Here is a 15,836-nt window from a genome sequence, read left to right as displayed (position 1 = left end):
TGTTAACTATGTTCAAGGCTGAGACAGATGGATTTTTGATCAGTAGACAAATCAAGGATGATAGGGAAAATGCAGAAAGAGGAATTGAGTATGATCATATTAGCCATGATCTGTCAGATGATTTGGTGGGCTGATTGACCTAGTTCTAGTCCTATATCTTATGGTCTTAATGCGCAGTGAGTGGAGTAAAGGCAACAAAACAGTCCACAGAGGTTCGAGGACATGCCTGACACCAATCACATTCAGGTGTCAGTCACAGTTCAGTTGATAGGACATTTGTCTTGGAGCCAGTGTTCAGGTTCCAGTCTAGGGATTTGAACGCGAATGTCTATGCAGATACTTCAATAGGTATTAAGGGATTGCTACACTGTTAGATGTATCTTTCTCCCCAGGTGAAAGGTTCAACCAAAGTCCTACCGGTTTTCTCAGGTGGGCATAAAAGATCCCGCACAACTATCCTGAAGTCTCCCAACATTTACTCCTCAACTGATATTATAAAAACAAATTATCTCGTCATTATCACATTGCTGTTTGTGGAAGCTAACTGTGCACAAAATCATTCACATTTTAACTGTGCCCACATTTGAAAATATTTAATGGCTGCAAATTCACATTGGAATGATCCAGTGTTCTCAAGGGTGCTCTACAAATGTAAGTCTTCTTTCCTCTAATTTGAAGAATCCTTACTAACGCAGTGTTGAAGTTCAAACCTTTCATTTCAAAGAGAGAGGAAGAAACAATGAATCAAGAGATAAAATCAAGAGAAAGCGAGAGAGTTTGGAATTCCCAAAAATAGTTAATATTTGAAAAGCATTACCTCCATGGGTGAAACTAAATTCTCAATACCTGAAAGGTTAATTAAGTAAACAATAAAGGTGAGGGATCAATCTTTGGTAGATGTAGCAAATCAAAGGTACAGTCAAAGCAGGAGAACAAAAATGTGATATTGGAAATGAAGATCAGAGAATGGTATGAAAGATCAAATCATAAACCTGAGAGTAAGTCAGTCAAACGAGATAAAAACACAAAAATAACAAAAAAGACAAAACTAAAAAGGTTCTCTATCTAACATGCGTACTATTCATAACAAAAGTAAACAAATTGATAGGGTACATTAAAGTAAATGTATATGATTGATTGCCCATATGGAGAGGGGGCAGCAATATGACAAGGTTCGCGTTCTGATTTGTAGTAAATGACGTTCGAGGATAGGATGATGGGCAGGGATAGCGCAGTAGAAGGACAACACTATGGCATTACAGCAATAGCAAGTGATGACCTTAGTTCAGGAGAGCAGAGTACAGAATTTGTTTGTGTGGTGAGGAATAGTAGAGAATTTAAAAAAAGTTACTAGTGGGAATGGTCTACAGGTCCTCTAGTACTAACCATAATGTAGAATGAAGCAGACAAGAATGAATATTGGGTATTTGTAATAAAGGGACAGCAATAACCCTGTGTAATATAAATATGAGTAGCCAGCTTGAAGGGGTTTATAGAATGCTTGAGACAGTTTCTTAGAGAAGATCAGCTTGTGGAATTCAAAACAAAAACAGAAAAGCCACAAATCTTATCAAACGGTATAGTAGGCTTGAGGCCAAATGACTTATATACACTTCTAATCATAATTATGGCTTACAACATTTGAATAGACAAGCTCCAATTTTATTGGATGTGGTTATTAGGTAACTGAGTAAACTTGTTAACATATTCATTCCTGCAATTCGGGCATTGCCAATAATAAGTCAATAACTATCCTGATTGCACTTAAGGTTGTGGTCATGAGCTACCTTCTATAATCGCTGTCAACCATGTGGCGTTGGTACACCCTCAAAACTATAATGGAAGTAGTTCCTGAATTTTGACAGTGACAGAAATAATGATATGCATTAATTCTGCACACTTAGCCAATTTCTGCTGTTTCTCTTTTCTCAGTTTCAATTTCAAGAGTTAATTCCTCCCTGTACCTACCATAACTTACACTATTTCAATACTAAAAATTATTTATATTGTTAACTACAGGCATCCAACTCGAGTATTAGAAATGAATGCAACTTTTTAAAAGTTGATTTTCATGACAAAGGTTCTAAATAATCAAATATCCAGGCAGGTATACAGATTAGCTAACAATTGCTGCAAGACGGCAAGTTTCAAATAGTAAAAGGTCCTGTTGTGTCATCCATTTTGATCACCCCCAGGAATACATTGCTGTGCAAAAACAGAGCAAATCTGGTGAATCTGATCTTTCCCACCATTTCACAAATCAGCAGCAAAAATGATGAAACATTCAATTGAAAACATACAGAATATCTCAATCAAATTCAAACAAATGTGCACAAAGGACTACATTTTTATTCTACACCTACCTTTTTCTTATTTTGTTTTACAATGGATTAACCAGACCAAAATGTCTCAATCCTAAAGTAAACCATAATTGAAAAAGACAAATAATTTAAAACTCATTAATTAGTTTATGTGCAGAGGCATGGACTCTCAAATCTTTTCTAAGTATTAAATGCTATTATTTAAAAAGTTGGAATTCCACAGTGGTTGTGTGACAAGTGTATCAAAATTTTACACCATGGCAGAATAGGTAAAGCTTATGCTTCAAATTAATTACACAAATATTCTGGGCAAAAAGAAAAGAAAACTCAATTTGTTACCCAGATATGTTCAGGAAAATAAATGCTGCCCAAATAAGCAACACCCACAGCCCTTCAGTGAATAAAAAAATCCATGTTGGCTGGTAATAGTAATGATTAAACTTTTGGCATAGATGATGACCTGATCAATGAACAAAGACCTAAACATTAACTCTTGGCTACCTTATTTAATGTGCTCACATGACTTTTGATGAAGGGCTTTTGCCCAAAATGTCAATTTTCGTGCTCCTTGGATGCTGCCTGACCTGCTGTGCTTTTCCAGCAAGTCTCTAATCTTGACTCACATGACTTTTTGTCCACTATTTTAGTGAAGACTTTGATGCATGAATTAACACCATACCAAAAAGCAGTCAAAACAATCACATACCATGGACTATTTGATAAGTTGCACTGCTAACACTGACTTGAGTTTTTAAAGAATTATTTTCCATATACCTTTCCATTAGCAGTTTTCATTAGTGCAAACTCTCTGCCTGCTGATACAACAGCTGACTCCTCATCAAATCCTGTACCTGATGAAACATGAACATTTTAAAAGATTTCAACATAGTTAGATAGTACAAAAAAAAACATTTTTACATGCACTTAAATTCGGGAAAATGAACAGGTATTGACAGCATCTACAGGCATTATCATAAATGTTCATGCTGTGTAGAGAGAAATGAATTAACAGCCATGTCCAAATATAAGCATAGTGGCCATTCAATGACATTGCCTGTCAACAGACGTTTCTAGGTTTAAAATGTTATCTTTTTTCAAAACAACAAAGATACTCAAAAGTGTGGCTCCATCATAAACCTACTTAGCAGTTTATCTATGGGCAACCATATTTAAAAACTAAAATCTTAAAACAATTATACATATAGATGGTGCTATAATGTGGTGTTTTTAATATTTCTGGTATAACTAACAATGTGCACCGTGAATGAGCAGTGACCAACAATACATGGTCAGATCAAGCAAAGAAGCAAGTTGCCAATGGATCATGTGATCAAGGAGGTGAAAAACAGCTCAGCAATAGGAAACAGGTGGCATGATCACGGAGAAGGGAGAAAAAGAGAAAAGTGTTAGACAGAAGGTCAGGGAGCCATGAAGAGATATAGAGGGGAAGAGGGGGCAGTCATAAATAGGAAATGGGACCTTAGGGCAGGATGCAAAGTAGAAGAAAGGAACAGAGCATGAGAACAGAGCAGAGCTGAGAGAGAAAAAAGCAACAACTGAAAAATGTCATAAGTATGTTAGCGTTGTGTTTGTAATCATGTTCTGTAATAATTAAGTGAGCACATTTAATTGACCATCTAAAATTTAAGAGAATTCTTAAAATATAAGACTTAAATACAGAAAGGATTTGAGAAAGTGAGGACTCCAGATGCTGGAGATCAGGTAGCTGAGAAGGCAAGTGAGGGGTGTGACTGGGATAGGTGGGTGGGGAGCATGGAGTGCATAGGTGAGAAGGAAGATGGACAGGTAGAACAGATTGAGAAGGTGGTGCCAAGTTGGATCTGGTTTGAGGTGGGGGACGGGAGATTTGGAAACTAATGAACTAGATGTTGATACAGTGTGGTTGAAGGGTCCCAAGGGAGAAGATGAGACGTTCTTCCGCCAGTCGTAGGGTGGCTTGGATTTAGTGGTATTGGCAGCCCAGGACTTGCATGTCCTTGGCAGAATGGGAGGGGGTGTTGAAGTGGTCAGCCACAGAGCGGTGGGGTTGTTTGGTGCAAATATCTTGGAGATGTTCCCTGAAATGTTCCATCTGTCTTCCTGATGTACAGAGAGTGCAACAGACACAGTAGATTAGGCAGGTGAATATGCAGGAAAATCTCTGCTGGATGTGAAAAGATGCTTTGGGGCCTTGGACAGAGGTGGGGAGCGGGTTTTGCACATCTTGCAGCAGCAAGGGTGGTCTGGTAGGGGGCATGGACCTACTGAGGGAGTCACGGAGGGAATGGTCTCTGTGAAACGCAGATGGGGTGGGGAGGGAAATATCTCTCTGGTGGTACGGTCTGTTTGTAGCTGGCAGAAATGGCAGAGAACGATGCACTGTATCCAGAGATTAGTGGGGTGGAAGGTGAGGACGAAGGATTTTAGAGCCAACGACAAAATGTTTGGTGAGTAACAACTACTAATTACTCAGCCTGCAGGCAAAGTATCCGCTTCCCTTTAGGGAGAAAGAGATTTACCATTGCTAATGAGTGTAAACAACTATTACTGAAGCTGATGTCAAACAGAATTTATGGTTAAATAACATGTTGAGTCACCAACACAAAAATTACAGCTTCACCTGCAGGCATAAGGACCTCAAGCAAATTTTGACACTAACGTATTTGCTCAGAGCTGGCATGACACAGAATATTTTCGTTAGAACAGAAGACTGAGTCCCTCAGCAATGCTAATGTTATATTCTCAACCGAAATATAGACCTTTGTCTACCCATTTTCACGAAACCAAATCCTAAAGTCATTAATGCCTTGCTGGAGATCTTCACAGATGGCCCTCAAATCCAGTGTTATGTGCAATTAGCTTTTTCCAAATCCTATGGTCAAAATTCTGAATAAAATATGATCGTGAAATGACATGCATATAGACTCACTCAGATAGCACTACAAACCAAAACTGGAACTTCAGGCCAAGTTCTCCACAACCGCAACTCCACACTCCAGAATAGCTGAGGTTAAATGGCAACTCATTTAGCAGCAACTTGTATTTCTAAGTGTCTTTAGCACAGAAAACATGCCAGATGTGTCACAGTAGTGCAACCAGCAGAAAAAGAGCACCAAATGAAGGTGCTCAAAAGAGGAGCAACGAAAAGAAATTAAGCAGAGTTTTAAACAAAGATAAGGAGTTGGAACAGTAGAAAAGCATTAGAAAAGGACTTCACAACTCTGGATTTAAATCAACACTGGCATCAATGGAGGGCAAAGATAGCAGAGAGTTTAAGGAATACCTATTAATATTCCCCTTCTCACCCAATAATGCTCTATATTAATTCCCGAAATAGCTATATCCTTTTCTCATAATATACTTTACAAACAACATTCTACAGTACATTATTTCTGACTCTTCACAGATTGTGCCATCAGCGGATTTTACAGAGAAAAGATGTACCCAACCTGTTTTTGCACACTACCTCCTTACAAGGGCTCAATGATTGATATTCTTATCTAAGACAGGTTGTTCTCATTGCATCTTTTCAATATGTTCATAGAACAAGCACATCACTGATAAGGCCAGCATTTATTGTCTACTCCTAACTGTCAGCAAGATAGAGGTTGCCAAGGCTAGGTCAGAATTAAGTTTGAATTTTTTATTTTAAAATTTACGTTCCCACTCAATTTTAGGGAGATTAAAATTGTCTAACCAGCATTGACCATTAGAACTCTGTCATCAACAATTTAAACCTCTTCAGAACACGAAGGGACGAAAAGACAATAACAACATGATCCAAGAAGTTTTAGATGTCTAAATTCAACTGAAAATATCTGCTTTAATCATTATGCAGTTTAATTGCACAGTCCACTGGAAAATACTTCAGCCCAAATTTCTTTCATCCAAGCAATGACAATCTGGGAAAGAATGAGATGGGGAAGATTTATATTAAGTGAGAAAAAAATTAAAAAGGAAACAGAGCTAAATATTTATAAGCTATGACCTTTATTAAAAGAATTTTAAAGAATAAAGATTCCTTACTTATAATGTGCAAATCTTTCTCAAGATCAAACAAGGAGAGACCACAAGCATGTAGACACTTCCTGGCTAGCTTGAGCTGCAGCTCCTGTTGAAGTACAGGCTCAGTGCTTGTTGCATATATTCGCACTACAAAACCATCCTAGAAAGGGAGAGGGAACAAGGATATTCCTCAATACCACATGTGAACTTAGTTGGGCAATAATACATGTACACAAAAATTGTCAAAATATTTTGATGCAAAATTATTTGACAAATTCATTATTACAACAAATATACTTACATCTTTTGATGCTGTAATTTGATTGATGTATTCTCCATCTGTGAAGAGGATATTCTGTCCTTCAGCCTGGCAACCTGAGAAAAGAAATTAAACTTACAATCTATATTTTAACTTTATAAGTTTAACTTGACTAACCTTTCCAAAAACTTTCAAGAGTAAGGTAACATTTATGTCAAGCAAGCCCTTTGCAGCAAAGATTTTAAACAGCAGTAAAACGTAATATCAAAAAGTGTGGCGCTGGAAAAGCACAGCAGGTCAGGTAGCATCCAAGGAGCAGGAATCGATGTTTCGAGGATAAGGCGTGGAGGGGGCAAGGGGCTGAGAGATAAATAGGAGGATAGTGGTAGGGTGTGGGTGGGGAAGATAGCCGGGATAGCAATAGGTGGTGCAGGTGGGTGGTAACTGTGATAAGTCGGTGGGGAGAGTGGAGTGGATAGGTGGGAAGGAAGATGGACAGGTAGGACAGGTCAAGAAGGTGGTGCCAAGTTGGCAGGTTGGATCTGGGAGGATGTGGGGTTGGAGGGGAGATTTGGAAATAGTGAAGTCAATATTGATGCTGTGTGGTTGCAGAGTCCCAAAGGTGGAAGATGAGGCGTTCTTCCTCCAATCATTGAGTGGCTTGGAAGTGACAGTGGAGACGGCCCAGGATCTGCATGTCCTTGGGAGAATGGGAGGAGGAGTTGAAACGGTCTCCTCTAAATCAGGGTGACAGGACGCCAACTTGTGGAATGTTTCAGGGAACATCTCTGGGACACACGCAAACACATCTCTGGGACAAACATACACACATATAAAACAACCCCAGCGCCCTAAGGCTGACCTCTTCAAATCCCCCTCCCATTCCCACAAGGACATGCAGGTCCTGCACCTGCTCCACTGCCAAAGCCAAGCCACCTGACGACTGAAGGAAGAACACTTCATCTTCAGTCTTGGTACTCTTCAACCACACGGTATCAATATCGATTTCACTAGTTTCCAAATCTCCGCTCCACCCACTCATCCAGATCCAACCCTCCAACTTGGCACCACCTTCTTGACTTGTCCTTGTGCTCCCAGCTACCTTCTTCCCAGCCCTATACCCACCCTCCTAACTTATCACTCAGCCTCCTTCCTCCTCCACATTCCTGACAAAGGGCTTACGCCTGAAACGCCAACTCTCTTGCTCCTCAGATGTTGCCTGACTTACTGTGCTTTTCCAGCGCCACACTTTTCAACTCTGACTCTCCAGCGTCTGCAGTCCTCACTTTCTCCTAACAATAAAACTTAGGCAACTCTAATTCACAGGTATGATTAAGGATTCCTTTATACTGAAGCTACTGCCCACCACAGAACTCATAACTGAAAAGCCACTTGTGCTGACCATTTCTTTTGATTAGATTAGATTATTTATAGCGTGGAAACAGGCCCTTCGGCCCAACAAGCCCACACCCAGACCCATTCCTCTACATTTACCCCTTCACCTAATACTCCAAGCAATTTTAGCATGGCCAATTCACCTAACCGGAGCACCCAGAACCCATGCAGAGACGGGGGGGAAAGGCAACTGTCTGTGTGGAGTTTTCACAGAGGCGGGAACTGAACCTGGGTCTCTGGCACTGTAAAGCAGCAGTGCTAACCACTGTGCCGCTTACATCTACCACTAAACAAGAAAATCTTCATAGTAAACACTTCTTCCACCAGTCTCAGACGGAGAAACACAACCATTTTCATAATTCTGCCTTCAAAGAGAATGGTCATTTGAAAAAAACGTTACAAACCTAGGATATGACAGCACCCATCAGACCAAATGCCCTCATCTCCCCTTGAACTACAAATTCATGCAACAAACAGGATGGAAGAGCATGCATGAACATTATCCATGGTAATTCTATGGTCACTTGGCCTCAGACAATCAAAACACCTGGAGAACTTTTGGAACCTGGAATCAATTCCTTCCCTAACCCCTGAACCCTGAAAGAAAGGAGGCAGACAGAGAAGAAATTATTTGGAGAATCAGGGCAATGGAAAATAGGACAAACTCATCAGATCAGTGAGTGAATCTTTAAAAAATTTAACCAAGGTAGTCTTATTTTTAAAACTTCCACAGTTTCCTACAGAACATCCTCATGAGTTATTTTCCAATAAGTAGTTTTTGTATGTTAACAGAACCCAGATATCTGCATAAAACTTGATCAGTAAAGAACCTCCATCACAACATGCAACACTAATAATGCTCCAACTTTTATTTCAATATTCATATATTCCTTCCTTGAATACTTGCTATTTTATTTATTAGATTATGAATTTGTTACATACCTGGAAGATTAACTGTGCTTTCTTGTTCTAAGGTTTCTGGGTTTATGGATATTGCTGTCATATTGTGATTATTTAAATCCCTAAATAGGAGAGAACCCTGTTCAAATGGGGACAAAAAGGTTACAACACTTTAAGATGTTATATCTTTTTAGCTAAAAAATAGTCATTTCAAAAACTACACAAAATACATTTACAAGTAAATGCTTCTTTCTCCAATGGAACCTTTGATTAAACATGATAACTAATTCCCTACTAAAACATCACTGCGACAATGCCTGCATATTAGATGATTATCATTTTACTATGTTAATTGTACAAAAGTATCTTATTGAAAATGCCCTCCATCATGAAATTGCCAGCAATTTATTAAAATAAAGCACACCATCACAAACCATAAACTTCGAAACAAAACTACACATGAAATTGAATGAACATTCTAATTATCAGGTTTTAATTTATAACTCTAAGCAATTATATGTGAAAATAAATACGTATGCAAGGTTATTTCTCAATAAACAGAATTATTTATTAGATAGAGGGTAGAACAGTCAAAATCACAGATTTTCTCCACAATCGTGGTCAATGAAATGCAATTGGTTGGCTGAAATAAGATTTCACCTAACAGGCTTCAGTAAACAAGCATTTTATTCTGTTGAGCTTTTTAGACGAGTAACTTACCTGTGCAAACCCCAGCCATGACTTTCTATCCTTCCTGTTCCTTATGCGTGATGTAGAGTTGTATACATGGCCCTTTTAAAAATTAAACATGTTAAGATATAGTAATTCTGTCTACATTTATGTGAAGCCAAATATAGCTTTGTACATTACACACTTCAATTTAAAAAGGTAGAATACATCCACTTTATTAATTTCACTTCATAACTTGAATGTAACTTTCAAAAAATTGAATAGTTGAGCGTGAAAGACAATGCTCCAAAGTTTCTCTCATTCTGGCTGTACAAAATCCACCTCGTATTTGCTGGTCTTTTCATCTGTTCTATATTGCCAACTTAGAGTCAGGCATGGATTCCAACCTTGGGGCCATGGAAGTGCAAGAGGACAGGCCAGTCATATTAGCATATCATTGTCCAGGTCATAATCTTGCTCTCCAAAGCACAGCTCCATTGCAAAACACAGACTATCACTTCCCAGCCTTCAACTCAGGAAAACATAAGCAGGAAGGCTGAGAAATGTGAATGGATTTACCACAAAACAGAAGGGTGATCTTTCCCCTTTTGGAAGAGGTCAATTTGTATCAGTCCCAGAATGATTGCTTACACAGAGTCATACAGCAAGGAAACAGACCCTTCAGTCCAACCTGTCCACATCGTGGAGGAGGATATGGAAGCTAGAGAACTTGGAGAAATACATAGAAATGTCTCGAAAAGTGTCCGTATTAGAAAGGTGGTGGTGCTGGAGGTCTTAAAACACACAAAGGTAGATAAATCTGAGACGTGATCAGATGTATCCCAGAACGTTGTGGGGAGCTAGGGAAGTGGTTACTGGGAGAAAGCGAGGACTGCAGATGCTGCAGACCAGAGTTGAGAGTGAGGTGCTGACAAAGCACAGCAGGTCAGGCAGCATTCAAGGAGTAGAAGAATCGACATTTCAGGCAAGAGCCCTTCCATCAGGGCCCCTTGCTGAAATGTTTGTATCACTGAAAGCCATGGTGAGGTACCAGAAGACTAGGTGTGGCTAATGTTGTGCCATGATTCACAAAAGGTGTAAGGAAAAGCCAGGGAACTGTAGACCAGCAAGCCTGACATCAGTGGTGGGCAAGTTGTTGGAGGGGATTCTGAGGGATAGGATCGACATATGTGAAAAGGCAAGGATTGATAGACAAGAGATAGTCAACATGGCTTTGTGTGGGGGAAATTGTGTCTCACTAACTTAAAGAACGTCATTATGCTAGAGAGGGTACAAAAGAGATTTACCATGTTGTTGCCGGGTATGGAAGGTTTGAGTTATAAAGACTTTACAGGCTGGACAATTTTTCATCTGGAGAATCGGAGTTTGAGAGGTGAACTTACCTAAGTTTATAAAGGTCATGAGTATAGATAGGGTTAATGGTAGGTATCTTTTTCCTCGAATGGGGGATTGCAAGACTAGGGTACATGTTTTTAAGGTGACAGGAGAGAGATTTTAAAAAGGCATGAAGGGTAAATGTTTTACATAAAGGGAGGGTGGTGTGTGGAAGAACTTCCTGAAGTCATTGTGGATGCAGTCACAGTTATAATATTTTAAAGGTACTTAGATAAGTACATGAATAGGAAATGTCTGGAGGGATATAGGCCAGGAGCAGGCAGGTGGGACTAGTTTAGTTTGGGAGTATGGTCAGCATGGACTGGTTGGTGTGAAGGGTCTGTTTCTGTGCTGCATGACTCTATGACTAAGTGACAAAGAAGACTGATGAAGGCAGAGCGGTAGACATTGCCTGGATGAACTTCAACAAGGACCCACACAATAGACTGGTTAGATGTAGTCCAGAGACAGCTTGCCATTTGGATACAAAATTGCATTGAAGGTAAGAGACAGAGGGATGTGGTGGTGGTTGAAAGTTGTTTTTTGGACTGGAGGCCAGTGACTAGCAGTATACCACAAGGATAGGTGCTGGGTGCACTGCTTTTTGTCATTTATATAAATAATTTGGATGCGAATAGGAGGAGGAATGGTTCGTAAGTTTGCAGATGACACCAAAATTGGTGATATAATGGATGGTGAAGAAGGTAATCTCAGACTGCAATGGGTCATTGACAGATGGGCTACTGGTGACAGATGGAGTTTAATTTAGATAAATGTGAGGTCTTGCATTTTGGTAAGGCGAATTGGGCAGGACTTATACAGTTAATGATAGGGTTCTGGGTAGTGTCGCTGAACAAAGAGACCTGGGAGAGAAGGTTCATAGTTCCTTGAAGGTGGCATCACAGATAGACAGGGTAGTAAAGGTTTTGTACACTTGCCTTTATTGATCAGTGCATTGAGAATAGAAGTTGGGATATCATGATGCAGCTATATGGGACATTGGGGAAGCCAATTTTGGAATACTGCATTCAATTCTGGTCTCCCTGCTAGAGGAAAGATATTGCTAAACTTGAAATAGTGCAGAAAAGACTTCCAAGGAATTTGCCGGGTTTGAAGCATCAGGAGATGCTCTCACCTTAAAACTATGCCCTCTAATTTTGGATTCCCCTACTCCGGGAAAAGACCTCGGCAATTCACTCTATCTATGCCCCTCACAATTTTACAAATCTGTATAAAGGTCACCATTCAGCCTCAGATTGTTCAGAGTTTAAACTAGTCATAAATCTAATAGCACAAATGAAGAGGCCAGGATCTGCGTGCATACACCACATGGGCAATATTTTTTACAGTTGATTTTTTGTCATAAATTAAATTCCTACTCTTGATTTTAGGATTATACTCAGCATTTGTTTTAAAGTCAAAACAAAATATTCAGAGGCATCACTTGTCATGTTGTGGCAGTCGTTACACTTTACAAAAACGTCCCACCATGTACATAAGCTTCCACATTACATCTTCCGTAACCACTGCTTTTTCCTGTTCAGTTGTTTTCCCATCTCCCTCCTTTATAATGCATCTGGAGGATTTTCACTGGTAACACATGCAAATCAAGCATGTGCTCTCTGCATAAACTTAACAACATTAATTAGCGCCAGTTCACTGGTCCAGCAAGCAGACTTGCATCACTGAATAACCCAGACTCGAAAATGTGTTGAATTCTGGCACTGTCTCCAACAGATGACCAGAAATATGATTCAGTTATTCTGGGCCAGATGTATTCATTCACCAGATTCTGCAGCTAATATATTGTGACAATACAAACAATTGGTGAGCACCCTCAACCTTTCTCTGTCACCTTATCATATTCATTCCATCTTGTGCATGCAATGTATCAGCTCCCTCAGCCACACAAGATATCAATTCTACGGAATATCTTGTAAAAGACTGTTGAAACAGTGATATTCTGACTCATTTACTTTTGTGGCCTGCCCCAAAAAATTTTTAACCTCCCAATTAGCATGCTAGGAACCTTATTCACCGAAGGGAAAGCAACTTCAATGCTGAAGAAAATTCAAACTGTATAGAGCTGCTGAACATGCAAATATCAAATCACAATAACCATTACAACTTATTTTGTGGCCACAGAAGGCAATGAAACCTTGAAGGGAGACGCTGAAAATGCTGATATTTCTTCGGTAATGACTGGTTCTTTTCTTGGTAAAAGAAAATCTTTCATAACATGACAGGGTCAGCCAAACACAATTATGATCAAGTCAATTCTGGTCCTGGTTGTTGAGAATATAAATATGGAATAATTAATAGGTCTCCACCAGGCACACCTTTCCCCAATGTTCACTATGTGCTTTAAATCTTTGATTATGTTTCCTACTGCAATCCACTGTCTGATCTTTAGCACCATTGCTCAGTTCGACACATGACTTTCAATGTGCAAAACCCTGGCTAAGAATCTACATAAAAATACATTAATTATATGGAAGAACCTCTATGAAAATGAAATTACTTCCGTTTTACCCCTTTTGAACTTAAAAAATACAAATCCTCAGTCACGTTAACTGTGCTGTTCAAATTAAGATTTATGAAGTGCTTATGAACAGTTTATATAAATCTGCTGCTTTATCAGACACACAGCCTTCACAACTATTCTATCCTAGAATTTGCATATCATATCAATAACTCCTCCATTTAAACAAGACCTCAAAACATCACCATAGATAAATAACTGCGCATAACAACACACAGCAAAAGTCAGAGACAGGCTGGAAAAGATCTATGTTTAAAAGCTATACATAAAAATCATTTCTGATTGGTTCCATCGAAACATCTTTTGTACTCCAGGTTACTACTCCTAGTGTGCTCCCTGGAAAGCTCGAAATCCATAACTAAATCAAAATATCCACAAATCTTCTCTGAAGTGGAAGCAGATCTAACCACGGTCTTGTCAGAGCACAAGGACCACTCAAACCGATCCAGATAATACAAGCAAAGGAAGTTACCTCAAAGTACAACGGGATCTTGATCAGATGAGTCAATGGGCTAAGGAGTGGTAGATGGAGTTTAATTCAGATAAATGTGAGGTTCTACATTTTGGAGAGGCAAATCAGAACAGGACTTATGTACTTAATGGTAAGGTCCTGGGAAATGTTGAACAAAGAGATCTCAGAGAACAGGTTCAAAGTTCCTTGAAAGTGGAGTCCCAGGTCGACAGAATAATTGATAAGGTGTTTGGTATGTTTGCCTTTATTGATCAGAGCACTGAGTGGAAAAGTTGGGAGGTCATGTTGCACCTGTGTAGACATTAGTTAAACCACTTTTAGGATACTGTGTGCGACTCTGGTCTCCCTGCTATGGGAAAGATGTTGTGAAAGATTCAAAAACGATTTACAAGAATGTTGCAAGGGTTGGAGGCTTTCAGCTACAGAGAGGGGCTCAATAGGCTGGGGCTATTTTCCCTGGAGTGTCAGAGGTTGAGGAGTGACCTTATAGAGGTTTGTAAAATCATGAGGGGCATGGATAGGTGAATAGTCAAGGGTGGAACAGTACAAAACTAGAGGGTACAGATTTAAGATGAGAGGGAAAGATTTAAAAGGGATTCAAGGAACAACTTTTTCATGCCAAGGGTGATCAGAGTGTGGAATAAGCTGCCAAAGTGGTGGAGTCTGGTACAGTTACAACATTCTCTAGGCATCTGGGTGGGTATATGAATAGGAAAGCTTAAAAAGGGATATGGTCCAAATGCTAACAGATGGGTCAAGAATTACCTACGATACCTGTTCCAGCTTGTTCATGCTGACCAAAGGATCTGTTTCTGCACTGTACTTGTATGACTTAAGCTCAACATCCACATTGCACCCAGCAGCAAGAGTACAATTGGTATTAATCCTATAGTATAAACACTTGCATCACAGAAATCCTTCTGGGATGGCATTTCATTCGCTACTGCCAGCAGAAGCATCAGTGGAAGCAAAGTAAAATAGAACATAAATCATTCTGCGATTTTGTCTGGCTGAAGTCTCACTTAACTGTCAGAAGAGTCCTATAGTGCAGCAATGTGATTGCTGCATTACAGAGTTAAATGAACCTTGTCCTTCTCATCTGTGCAATTTCCCACTGCTGACAGTGTGCTGATGGGGTAAATATAACTTAAACCTAGAACAGAGAGAATGATTTGTAACACTAATCCAGAAAATATAGTGGAAAGGGGGAGAGATGAAGGCATGGATGGATTTCTGGAAAAGAAGGATTTTAAAATTCATATCTTAAGCACAGAGACCTAACCAAAGAAAGAAAATGCCTTGTAGTTATATAGCATAATAAAGCATCCTAAGGCATTTCATAGCAGAATTATTAAACAAAATGAACAGCTTTTGGAGAGGTGACCAAAATCCTGGTCAAAAAGCTGTGTGTTAAGGACCATCTTTAAAAGGAACATGGAGGTGCAACAGTTTCAAGAGTGTATACCAGACATTATCATAGTTAAAAGTCACAACAGCAGGTTTATTTGGAAGTACTAGGTTTCAGAACGCTGCTCTTTCATCAGGTAGCTGTGGAGCTGGATCGTAAGACGTAGAATTTATAGCAAAAGATGACAGTGTTATGCAACTGAAATGATATATTGAACAAACCTAGATTGCTGTTAAGTCTTTCATCTTTTAGAGTGGGTTGCTGATTTCGGTTCATTCATATATAAGTCACAGAACTTTTAAGTTACGTTCTTGACATAACTTAAGATTTTATTTAAAAAAGTGACATCTCAACTCAGACAATGCATTAAAAGGTGTGAGGTTAGAGTCGGTCTGTATCTAATCTTGTCAGACTAGTTCTATTTCCCAAATTGGCACTAATAAAATATTACATGGATTGACTTCCTGCAG

At 39.3% G+C, this 15,836-nt stretch overlaps 1 protein-coding gene across 16 annotated transcripts in view; it reads right to left on the bottom strand.

Annotated features, from left to right (window-relative positions):
• The window catches only part of mycbp2 (MYC binding protein 2), a 253,347-nt gene that overhangs the window by 166,760 nt on the left and 70,751 nt on the right, over positions 1–15,836 (bottom strand). For all 16 annotated transcript variants that reach the window (XM_072577934.1, XM_072577936.1, XM_072577938.1 and 13 more), the window contains exons 7-11: positions 9,601–9,672; positions 8,923–9,019; positions 6,628–6,701; positions 6,348–6,486; positions 3,096–3,172 (exon numbers count right to left, since the gene is read on the bottom strand). In XM_072577934.1, coding sequence (XP_072434035.1) covers positions 3,096–3,172; positions 6,348–6,486; positions 6,628–6,701; positions 8,923–9,019; positions 9,601–9,672 — 459 coding nt within the window. The remainder of the gene's footprint in view (positions 1–3,095; positions 3,173–6,347; positions 6,487–6,627; positions 6,702–8,922; positions 9,020–9,600; positions 9,673–15,836) is intronic.

The sequence above is a fragment of the Chiloscyllium punctatum genome, chromosome 9 (assembly GCF_047496795.1).
Source record: "Chiloscyllium punctatum isolate Juve2018m chromosome 9, sChiPun1.3, whole genome shotgun sequence".
Taxonomy (NCBI): domain Eukaryota; kingdom Metazoa; phylum Chordata; class Chondrichthyes; order Orectolobiformes; family Hemiscylliidae; genus Chiloscyllium; species Chiloscyllium punctatum.
The sequence above is the reverse complement of the archived record's forward strand: the minus strand, read 5'-3'. Positions and strand labels throughout refer to the sequence as shown.